At 35.6% G+C, this 12,381-nt stretch overlaps 1 protein-coding gene across 1 annotated transcript in view; it reads left to right on the plus strand.

Annotated features, from left to right (window-relative positions):
* Positions 1–12,381, plus strand: part of CCDC141 (coiled-coil domain containing 141) — a 172,410-nt gene that overhangs the window by 45,456 nt on the left and 114,573 nt on the right. The window contains exons 3-4 of the mRNA XM_036879429.2: positions 3,293–3,484; positions 7,559–7,667. Coding sequence (XP_036735324.2) covers positions 3,293–3,484; positions 7,559–7,667 — 301 coding nt within the window. The remainder of the gene's footprint in view (positions 1–3,292; positions 3,485–7,558; positions 7,668–12,381) is intronic.

Consider the following 12,381-nt stretch of genomic DNA (forward strand, 5'->3'; position numbering starts at 1 on the left):
GCCTGTTTTTAAAATTCAGCCATTTACCTTTTTATTTTTAAGTTGGAATAGGTTTTTATATATTCTGTGTACTAGACTCTTATCAGAGATACGATTTAAAAATGTTCTTTTCCATTCTGTAGGTTTTCTTTTCACTTCTTTGATAATGTCCTTTGATGCACAAATTTGTTTAATTTTGAGGAAGTCCAGTTTATCTATATTTTTCTTGTTATTGCTTATGTTTCCAATGTCATATCTAAGAAACCATTGCCAAATTCAGACTGATGAAGTTTTACCCCCACGTTTTCTTATAAGAATTTTATACTTTTACATTTGGATCATTGATCCATTTTGAGTTAATTCTTTGTATGGTATAAGTTATGATAACAAATTCATTCTTATGCATGTGGATATATCCAGGAATTCCAGTTGTCCAATGCTATGAATTTTAAATGAGCCTACAGTTAGTCATATATCTTAGGTTTCTAAACATAATAGCTTCATTATTATTTTTCTCTAAGCAGTCTGTATTTGTGGTTTTTATTCTCCATTGATCTAGGAATTATTCTTTAAAGTTTTATATAAAAACTTCTAAGAGATTTATTCTAGTATCTGGACCTTTTATTTACTTATATTGCTTTGTGGTCTGATAGGATGTATCTACTTTAAATGTTTCAATGCTATAAATATAAAGGTTCATGACTACCTCTTATTTATTGTGGATTGCACTGTTTATCAATATAAAAGGCCATTTTTAACCTAAATAATATTGTTTTGACTTCTAATTTGTCTGAGATTAATATTGCTAGTCCTCTTTTTTTGTTTGTCATTGTCTACTATATCTCATCTCTTTATTTTCAAAAGTTATGTCTTTTTAATTTAGGGATGACTCTAGCAAGCATAAATTAGTAAATTTTTTTTACTTAATCTGATAATGTTTGTCTTTTAATTGAAAAGATTAATTCACCCATTCTTTTGGTGTTAATATCTAATCAAATTCCTATCATTTTGTTATTTTGACAAATATGCTCTTCTTCTGTTTTCTTTACTGTATCCTGCATTATCACACTTTTAGTCCCTTTTCTGCTGATATATTTTTATGTTTTTTTAGTGAAGTATGGTTGATATAAAATCTTATATTGGTTTCAAGTACACAGCACAGTAGTTCAACAGTTACCCATATTATTAAATCCTCACCCCCACTAGTGCAGTTGGTATCTATCAACATAGGAAGATGTTACAGAATCATTGACTATATTCTCCATGCTGTACTACCATCTCTCTAACCAACTTATATTATGATTAAGAATTTTTGTGCCTTTTATCCCCATCACCCTCCCTACCCACCCACTCCAACCCCTCCCCTGTGGTGACCATCAGACACTTTTCAGTGTCTGTGAGTTTACTGCTATTTTGTTCATTTTGTTTTGTTTTGTTTTATATTCCACAAATAAGTGAAATCATATGGCATTTGTCTCACTCTGCCTGGCTTATTTTACTTAGCATAATATTCTCTAGGTCCATCCATGTTGTCATAAATGGCAGGATTCTTTTAATGGCTGAATAATATTGCATTGTATAAATGTACCACCTCTTCTTTATCCATTCATCTATTCATGGACACTTTGTTTCCATATCTTGGCTATTGTAAACAAAAAAAGTGCATATAACTTTTTGAGTCAAGGATTTTGTTTTCTTCAGTAAATTCCTAGAAATGGAATTACTGGATCATATGGTATTTATATTTTTAGTTTTTTGAGGGACCTCCATACTACTTTTCACAATGGCTATACCAATTGACATTCCCACAAGCAGTGTAGGAGGGTTCCCTTTTCTCCATATCCTCGCCAACATTTCTCATTTTTTGTCTTTTGGATAGTGGCCATTCTAACTTGTGTGAGGTGATATTTCAAAGTGGTTTTGCTTTGCATTTCCCTGATGATTAGTGATGTGGAGCATCTTTTCATGTGCCCGTTGGCCATCTGTATTTCTTCTTTGGAAAAATGTCTGTTCAGGACAGCCACCCATTTTTTAATTGGGTTATTTGTTCTTTTATTTTATTTTTTGGTGTTGAGGTATATGAGCCCTTCATATATTTTGGATTTTAACCCCTTGCTGGATAAATCATTTATGAATATATTCTCCCAGACAGTAGGTTGCCCTTTGTTCTGCTGATGGTGCCCTTTGCTGTTCAGTAGCTTTTTAGTTTGATATAGTCCCACTTGCTCATTTTTCATTTTGTATCCCTTGCCCAAGGAGATGTGTCCAGGAAAAAATTACTCATACTTATGTTCTAGAGGTTTTTGCCTATGTTTATTCTAAAAGCTTTTTGGTTTCATGTTTTATATTCAGCTCTTTGATTCATTTTGAGTTTACATTTGTGTATGGAGTTTGACAGTAATCCAATTTCATTCTCTTACATGTAGCTGTCCAGTTTTGCCAACACCAGTTATTGAAGAGGCTTTCTTTTCCCCACTGTCTATTCATGGTTCCTTTAGGGTATATTAATTGACCATATATGCTTGGGTTTATATCTGGTCTCCCTATTCTGTTCCATTAATCTATAGCTCTGTTCATGTGCCAGTACCATACTGTTTTGATTACTGCTCTGCTGATATTTTATAATTTTTTCATATTTTTTTAGTCTGTCATATTTTTGAAAGTTGTTCTGTTATTTTGGTACCAATTTTAAGAATGAAACAGAATTTATGAGCTCATCCTCCTGCCCCCAAATAAGACAATAATGTAAGCCATGTTCCCTTCATCTTCCATATTTTGTTCAATCTGTATTGTTTGTTATAGATATTCTAATTTTTATATTATAATATTGTTTCCAGAACTTATTTTCATCATTTACCTTAAGCTTCACAAGCCTATTAGCATTCATTATTTAGAATTATTTAGAATAAACTAACTTCTGTGGTTCATTTCTCACAATTCTTTTTCCTTGATCACTCTCTTCAGCTGTGTTCCACTTAGTTTTCTTTCCTTTTTTTTCCTTTGAAATGTGCATCAGTTCAATATTCTATACCTCTGGGAATGTAGATGTGTACATCTGATAAATTTCTACACTATTTGTACAATGTTTAACTGTAAGTGCCTTTAGCCTGGCCCTGCTCCCTAGTTGACCACAATCTCCATTGGCCCCTCCAGCCTGCTTAATCGGCTTGCCTATTTAGCAGTTTGTGTTTATAAATTCTCTTCTAGGTCTCCTTAGACCACATCCATTTCAAATACCCAAGTGTTTATAATGGGATCTCAGCTTCTCACATTGAGTGACACTCTGCCTTATGCCTTTGCTTCCTGGATTTAGGCTTTGGAAGACCAGGTATGGGAACTCCTGCAGGAAGCAGACAAGACAGCTGCAGAGAACAAGGATCAGAGCCAAGTCTATGACGCCATGGCCCACACCTTGGGTGAGGCATGGGCAGCCCTGGTCTCCATGCTTGAAAGAAGAAGGGGGCTCCTCAGACTGACGTCTGAATTTTTTGAAAATGCCTTGGAGGTATGTGTTTAGAAAAAATTCTCCCTTTCCTACATCAGAGCAAATGATTAGTACTCCTGAAAATGTTTTATTTTCATAAGTAGACATTGCAAAAATAGCAGGAGAGCCAAGATATCTGAATTTAATGTTTGATTGTCAAAAAACAAAGTTGTTAATATTTTTAATGGAGACCTTAAAAAAAAACTAAGTACAGCTAATTAAAATTAAGTAAAATATTAAATAAAAAAGGGAACTCTTACACAAAAATCAATGATTTTTTTCCCTCTTTAGAAGGTAGCAATACAGTTACTAAATCAAACAATTATCCCTGATTATAGGATTATTAGGAAATGTTGGTCTAAAGTGTTCTTGTTGACTAAAGGATAGAGGATAGAATTTCTTCTGATGCTTATGGAAAGGCAAATACAGACTATTCCATAGAATATTTGATTTGTAAGCACAGCACTTGACAGACTACTTCCTGTAAAGGCATATAGTTGAGATTCCACTGTTTAAACTCATTAAAATTTAAGTGAAGAAAAAAGTCCTGGTTCTAAGAAAGTCTTTACCCTCTATGATTTTTTCTTGAATTCTGCAGCTTTTTGAGGTTCCCAATTTCAATATGTAACACTCAAAGAACATTATCCAAAGAGGTGTTATGTTTGGTGTTGGACAGTTTTTAGAAATTTTACTTTTAACTTCTCTGTCAAATGGCAGTACATTCATATTGATATGAGAACACTGCTTCATTATGATAAAGCGCTAGCTTTGAAAAAATATGACATTTCCAAACTGAAACTTCAGTACTTAAATCCAAAATAAGGAAAGAAGATTAGCAATAGAACGTAAAAATTGGGTTAGACAATCTCATGCATCATAAACTCTTTTAAAAGTAAAAAGGAGCAAAAACCTTATTGTAACTTTCAAGGTTTGTTTTCTACAGTTTGAACACTGGAGTCCAGCTCACAATTCATTTTACTGATCATCTTGGGAAAAAGTTCCACACACAATTTTCTTTCCTGAAAAGAAATAAACCAGGTAAAATACACCTACAGGGGTCAAATTATAGATACATCTGAATCATTCATCTTAATAAGTGGAGTACAGGTGTCAACTGCCCTTGAAATTCAGCTCATTTGAGCACAGGAAATTATCTTTTTTGAAACATTAGGCCCAATATTTGTTTCTCACTGAGCAGTAGCATTAATGTTAGCTGATTTTCTCTATGACAAGAAATTACTACCAGATATTACTTCCATGAAATAGAAGGAAATACTCATAATTCAACCCAGCCCTATGATTCTTAGTGAAAAGACATGGTATCTTGTATTATCCTGCCTCCAATTTTGTGGACCACTTCATACTAAAAGGGATGTAAACTCCGATATAATGTTCCCTGCCCTTGTGTATGCCAAAGCAATTTTCATCACTGATTAGAAAAAAACGAGAGTGGAGTAAGAACAGGATTGTTGAAAAGTGTCCTCTTGTTGCTACTCCATCCCATACAAAAGAGAAAAGGAAGAAGAAAGTAGGCAGAAGAAAATATCCATGATGCCAAAGTTAACAGAACTTTAGGGAGAACTTCCCTGAGTTAAAGCATTGTTTATTGGCTTGTTTTTAAAAATTTTTAAATAACAAGTGGAAATATAGACATAAGTAATACAGTGACTCCAAAACATTGTGTAATGTTCTAAAAGAAAAAACAAATCACCTGCCAGAGTTCATTTATTCTTTTTTTTTCTTTTGAAGATTTTCTTCCAAGAATGTCCTTCAAATCAGTTATTAGAAATTGGATGAATTAAGAAATGTAAATTATGTGTGGATAAGATCCCCCTATTGGACTATGTGCAAGCAGGAGTTCTCTAAAAATATAGAATGATTTCTTATTGCCTGGTTGACAATTATTACAAGATGGTTTCAGGCCCACAGATGCAACCTAACATAGGTTATTCTCTTATCAAATGCTATGCTGCTATTTAGGAACACTGTCCCTAAGTGACAGTGGTGGTGTTCCATCAGGTTGTTGTTCTAGCAGAGTGCTGGAGGCCTTATCTGCGTTTCCAAAGAGGACATGATCATTGGTATCTCTCTCATCATTCCATGCCATTTATAGCTAAATTTTATGTGGCTATTTTAATACCTCCTGTTAATCAAATAGTTACAGAAAAATATTTAAAATTATTAAATTCAAAGTTTATAGCTTGGAGGCAACTTAAAAAAGAAGAAAAGCATTGTGATCTGCTTTTTTGTCTTTCTTACTGATACTTTGCCTTTTTGAGTTTATTCTATACATAATCCAAAGGTGAATATGTTGATTAAAATATTCTCATGAACTATAATTGCCTTTGAATCTCAGGGCTGACGCAAACCAGTTGTTTGTCGACTACTACGTGTACACTGTACTAGCATAACCAAATGTGTTTTTCTCTCTTCTAAGATTTGTTTCTAAGATAATTCCCCTGAGATTTTTTAATTCTCTTCAAGCATGTTCCCTTCATACTTCCTTCATGGAGAAACACAGAAAGAGACCAGTCATATTCCTATTTAGGGTGTCAAATTGCTCTTCTTTTTTTCTTGAAACAGAGGTGAAATTTCCCATTTTTCATTTTTGTCTGTATTTAATCTCATTTTATTTATACAAGTAATGCATAACATCATTGATAAAAATTCAAATGAAATGACAATTTATAGATTTAAAAACTAAAAATTTCACACCTCTCCACCCAACCCCAGTTACATACCTTCTCAAAAAGGTAACCCTTTGGTCTGTACCTTTTAGACTACTCTCTGTACAAATATATATTTTTTTCCTTTGTATAAGAAATGGGATTAGACAGAAATATATGAAGAACTCAAATGCCTCAACACCCAAAAAGCAAATAGCCCTATTAAAAAATGGTCGGAGTATATGAACAGACACTTCTCCAAAGAAGAAATTCAGATGGCCAACAGGCACATGAAAAGATGCTCCACATCACTAATCATCAGGTAAATGCAAATTAAAACCACAATGAGATATCACCTCACACCAGTTAGGATGGCCAACGTAGAAAAGACTAGGAACAACAAATGCTGGCAAGGATGCGGAGAAAGGGGAACCCTCCTACACTGCTGGTGGGAATGTAAACTAGTTTAACCATTGTGGAAAGCAGTATGGAGGTTTCTTAAAAAATTAAAAATAGAAATACCATTTGACCCGGGAATTCCACTCCTAGGAATGTACACAAAGAATGCAGGATCCCAGTTTTAAAAAGACATATGCACCCCTATGTGTATCACAGCACTTTTTACAATAGTCAAGATATGGAAGCAACCTAAGTGTCCATCAGTAGATGAATGGATAAAGAAGATGTGGTACATATACACAATGGAATACTATTCAGCCATAAGAAAGAAACAAATCCTACCATTTGCAACAACATGGATGGAGCTAGAGGGTATTATGCTCAGTGAAGTAAGTCAGGCAGAGAAAGACAAATTTCCCTCATTTGTGGAGTATAACAGCAAAGCAAAACTGAAGGAACAAAATAGCAGCTGACTCACAGACTCCAAGAAGGGACTAGTGGTTACCAAAGGGGAGGGGTGGAGGAGAGTGGGTATAGAGGGAGGGAGAAGGGGATTGTGGGGTATCATGGTTGGTGCACATGGTGTATGTGGGGTCACGGGGAAGACAGTGTAGCTCAGAGAAGACAAGTAGTGACTCTGTGACATACTACTACCCTGATGGACAGTGACTGCAATGGGGTATGGGGGCAGGGACTCGATAATAAGGGTGAGTGTAATAACCACATTGTTTTTCTTGTGAAATGTTTATAAGACTGTAGATCAATGATACATTAATAAAAAAAATTTTAGCAGGTAAAAAAAAAAGAAGAAACAGGATTTGACATCACCTCTTAGCCTTTTGACTAAGGTCAAGTGTAATACACCCTCACACAAACACCCTAAGCTAGTATACCCTTAGACACACAGTATGCAATACATATGTACACTGTCAGCTAGGCCATTGATTCATGAAAAAAATCTACAAATCACTAAAAGTGGCACATTGGTTTTTATTTTTTCAAATGTCTTTCTCCTGTATTTCTCTTGTAGTTTGCTGTTAAAATAGACCAAGCTGAAGACTTCCTCCAGAGCCCCCAGGAGTTCGAGAGTGCCGAGTCCTTAAAGTCCATTCTTCAACTCCATGAACATCACACCAGAGGCAAGAAATATGTTTATTCCTCATATACACTTTTGAAGGTTTTAAAAGATATTAATATGGAAATACTCATGTTTGATGGTGTATTTTCTGTTTATGTTTACCTAAACTTGTTCCAAAATAAGGTTAAACAAAGCTTTATTTTTGTCACCTGCTATAAGAAAGTAGTTGTAAATGATTCTAAGTGGATGGTAGAGGAATAGCCTATGGAGATTCAGTTATTCAGTCTGCTAGATTTTCGTTTCTGAGTGTTGAGGCCATCTCCACCTTGTTCATTTTTGTATCCTCAGCATCTAGCAAGGTGCCAGCTCCTCAAGAAATATTTCTTGGTTGAATAAATGGTTGAATTCAGTGCATGTTGCTTCTCAGGGTCAGTAAAATGAAGGCCAGTGTTTAAAGAACAGCTCTGGATAAGGAAAATCCCTCTTGAACTAGTTCAGTTATAAATTTTTAAAAAAGGAGTAATGAACTTTTCCAGAGAAAAATCTAATGATTTTTCTCCCTCCAAACAACTATGGTGTCTGTCTAGTTGTTAACCAACAAATTGTATGCCAGGCCTTTTCCACCAGAGTTTGGGGTGTGCATGGCTTTAGTAGGAAAAGCATTTATGGAAGGGCAGCTGCTTACTGTAAGTTTGTTCTGTGGAGGCAAGTTAGATAAATAGATAGGAACAATTCTTTTTTTCCTAGTGCATTCTTCTCATTATTACTGCTAGCTAGAACTGGGTATGGGCGGAACGACTTCCTGAACTCATCTGTCACAGTTCCAACTTGACTTCTAGTTCCACAAGCCTGATCGTGCTGGATAGGGGGAAAAGGTGCTTTTAAAGTCACAGATAGTTTTTGTGTTCATGTCATTCTCCGAGGGATCATAAATAATAGATCGTTACTTTTCCAAAACTCAAGAGAGAGGACTCAATTTTTCCTATGTAAATTTTTATGAGATCCTACTATATATATATATATACCAGTAATTTTAACTGATTATTGTTCTGTATGATCTATCACTAACAGGGGTTATAAACACATCACAAGTATGAGCATTAAAGCAGCAGCCTACCATTTTTATACAGCAGTATCAATCTAGCTGGGTCCAAAGTGGGTGAACAGAATCACATGAAATTTCTCTTAGAATACTGGAGAATGAATGGAGTTTAGGTCACTGAAATGGATTCTGTGGTCTCTTGATTCAGTCTTCATCCCACCAACAAGATCATCACACAGCAATTTTACATCCAGAAACGTGACAGTGACTGATGCTTTTGTTGAAGAGTTCAGTACTGAGGCAATCGAATGAAAGCGTTATCCCCATGCAGCTGGGGGTGGGGAAGTAGACTTAATGCTGTTATATTGTTGATGGTGGTTCCTTCAGGGTTACCAGGGTCTGCAGCACAGTGAGTGAGTTTACATGCGGCACGTACTGCTTTGTCTAGAGGCCTCGGACTGCAGTGCCCTGGCGTCCAGCTGACAGTGGACCCAATGTCCTGCCTTTCAGGGGTAGGTCTTTGAGGGTCCACCAGGCCTCCTCTTAACCTGAAGAGATGGATATAAATGCTTGCTGAAGATAGGAAACAGTTTATTTTTGTAACAAGGAAATATTCTTCCATCCTGATGGCATGTTTATTATGACATTTTTTTGTGTCCCTTGATGTGATACTTGAAGCAAAAGGATTGCAGGGGTCTCTGGTGAGGAAACCTGGCTCTCAATTCATATGCCCAATGGTGGCTTCAAGGCTTCATTTTCATAAAATGAAAGTTGATGAAATTCACTAACCAACTAGCTCCCGGGAGTTATGATTAAGATTAGTTGATTTGAAATGCATATTCAAAGACAAAATTCTGATTTGCAGCTAAGGACTCTTATCTTAGTCTGTACAGGCTGCTGTAATAAAATATCACAGACCGAGTGGCTTACAAACAGCAGAAATTTGTTTCTCACAGTTCAGAAGGCTGGGAGTCTGAGAGCAGGGTGCCAGCATGGTCAGGTGACCCTCATCTGGGTTGCAGATTTCCCATTGTATCCTCACATGAGAAGGGGCTAGGGAGCTTTGTGAGGTCCATTGATAAGATTCCCGTTCATGAGAGTTCCCATTCATTAGGATTCCATCATCATGACCTAATCACCCCAAAAGGACCTACCTCCTACTACTACAACATTGGGCATTAGGATTTCAATGTATGAATTTTAGGGGGACACAAACATTCAGACCAAAGCAATATCTATTATCTTTAAATTTAAGGAAATAAAGTACATGTGTAAGTGCAGCTGGCAATTCTAATAAGGTTCTGAGAGTGATCAGTGAATACCACAACATGTGAATGTTAGGATGACAAAGGTTAATAATATAGCTAGAAAAACTGTAATCAAACTTATCCCTAATACTTACTTTATTTCAATGAGCTTCACCCATACCTTTTCCTTGTTCAGCAGTGTTAATGTTGTATTGCATGAAACACACTGTAGCACTGTGGAGGTCAGAAGCAGGATGACTGAATTTCCTGCCCTCTGGAATGTTACAGAATAAACTTATATTCCTTCCCTCAAGTGACAATCCTTGAAATAGTTGAAGACTAACTTGTCCTGTTTAGTCTTTTCTCCTTTGAGTGAAACATGCCTAATTAAAGTCTTTTCCAGAAAACATGATTTCCAGACCACTTATAAGCCTGGTTGCCCTCAATTCAACAACATGTAATTAAACAATATGTTCTGAACCCATGCCATGGGAGAAACTCAGCGCCATGTGTCAGGGGAGTACATGACCTTTGGCCTCAGGAAGTTGCAATTTGGTGGGGCATGTACACATTGGTTAGTTTTCCTCTGTGCTTGCTGTGGGTCTCTCTATTACACCACCCAACACACTGTATAGTAATAACGAATTTCCTTATTCATCTCCATCATCAGATTGTGAAATTCTGGGGGGGAGGGATTAGTATATCTTTGAATCTCCAGGATTTAGAATAGCATACAACCCAAAGTATGTTTATTGAGTGATCTTTTTATTTAATTCCAGTGTTAGACATCACAGAATGATGCAAAGTACATTGGGACATGAAGGAGGAAAAAATTGGTTGTAAGCTCTGAAGAATCCCAATTGTGTGCTCCAGTCTGCCAATGGTCTTCTTAAAATTAACATAATACCTAAGGAGCTTCTTTGAAGGAACAATCATAGTATTTCCTTGCTCTTAGATTTATATATATATATATGTATTTTTAACATAGTTGAGATATAGTTTTATTGGGGTTCCTTATACTATTCTCTCTACTTTTGTGTACATTTCAAAATGCCCATCAAATGAGTTTAAGAAACACCATCCCACTGAGGAACAGTTGGAATATTTTTAAGTGTGTTAGGAAGAAATATCACCCATGAGGTCAATGTCAAGACTCAGAACCTGATACTTTTTAGGAAATATTCATTTGCAAAGATAGTTTAGCAAGCAACAAATTCACTTAACTTAGGTATATCCATCATTTATCCATCTTAAATTTGTTATTTACACTTAAAAATTATGGCAAACTGTATAATTATTAATATAAAATGCACTTTAATATTACCTTTTCAGATATAATAAATAAAACAAACAATAAAAATTTATTAAGTATCTACTAGCCTCACATCACAGGGTATTACATCAGTAAGTCAGGCTGTTTATATGCAAAACACACAATCTTTGACATAAATGCTCTACAGAGATTTTGTATTTCTTGAAGGTCATGATATATCTAGATACTTTACCCTTGAGAAAAAATACATCACTTTGTATGATCAGCTGATGGAATAAATAGCTAGGAAAATATAAACAGTAAAATAGCCAAATGTAAGAAACTGACAGAGGAGGAACCAAAGGCACTGACAGAACCTATGGAATAATTTATCTATAGAAGTAGAAACAACAGAGTGATTTTAGCCTGGCTACATTTTACAAGTTAACTTTGGCTCAGAAAGCTGCATGCCTGGTAGTACTGTGGTAGTGGTTATACTATTTTGGCAGAAGTTGAAGCAGAAAACCAGAAAAAGCTTTTAAATGGAAAATTTGGCTAATTATGTGCATTTTATGAGAACCAGAATAGGGTGGCTTGTTCCACGGTCAGTCTGCAATACATCAAGCACCTAAAATTGTGCTTCCCTCTCTCATTTGAAAAGTCTAGTGTGTAAGGGCTAGTTATGGAAAGGAAGAAAGGAAATACTATGTGGAATGCCTGCCACCTGCCTATACTTTCAGTGTGTTTGTGTGTGTAACTGTTCACAATATCAAAACAAGCTTTCTGGTGCAAAGGAGATGTATATATAATTAGTCATACTGATTATTACATTAAGGTTATACAAATTAAAACTCTTCAGTTTGATAGGCAAGGCCTTCTATAACCTGTCTTCACCTCGTTTCTCCAGCTATTTCTTTCACTTTCATATAAGAACTTGTTCTAGACAAATAGGCTTTCTTCTGCCTCAGCCCCTCCCATGCTGTTCATGTTTTCTTCCATTTCTTTAAGAGATTTACTCTAATTTTAATGTCCTCCCTGACTTTTCCTATTCTATTTTAATTATGCCATCCTCCATGCTGGTCCAAGTCCATGGTTGTTTTTGTTGCTTTCTTCTCTTCACTGTTTACTCCCAATCAAATCACCCAGTGCACATAATCACACCATCTGTGCTCTAAGCAGATGACTCCATTTTATACCTTGTTGGACAGATCTAGGTCATGTACCGTAAATACAT

This window comes from Manis pentadactyla, chromosome 6 (assembly GCF_030020395.1).
Source record: "Manis pentadactyla isolate mManPen7 chromosome 6, mManPen7.hap1, whole genome shotgun sequence".
Classification (NCBI taxonomy): Eukaryota; Metazoa; Chordata; class Mammalia; order Pholidota; family Manidae; genus Manis; species Manis pentadactyla.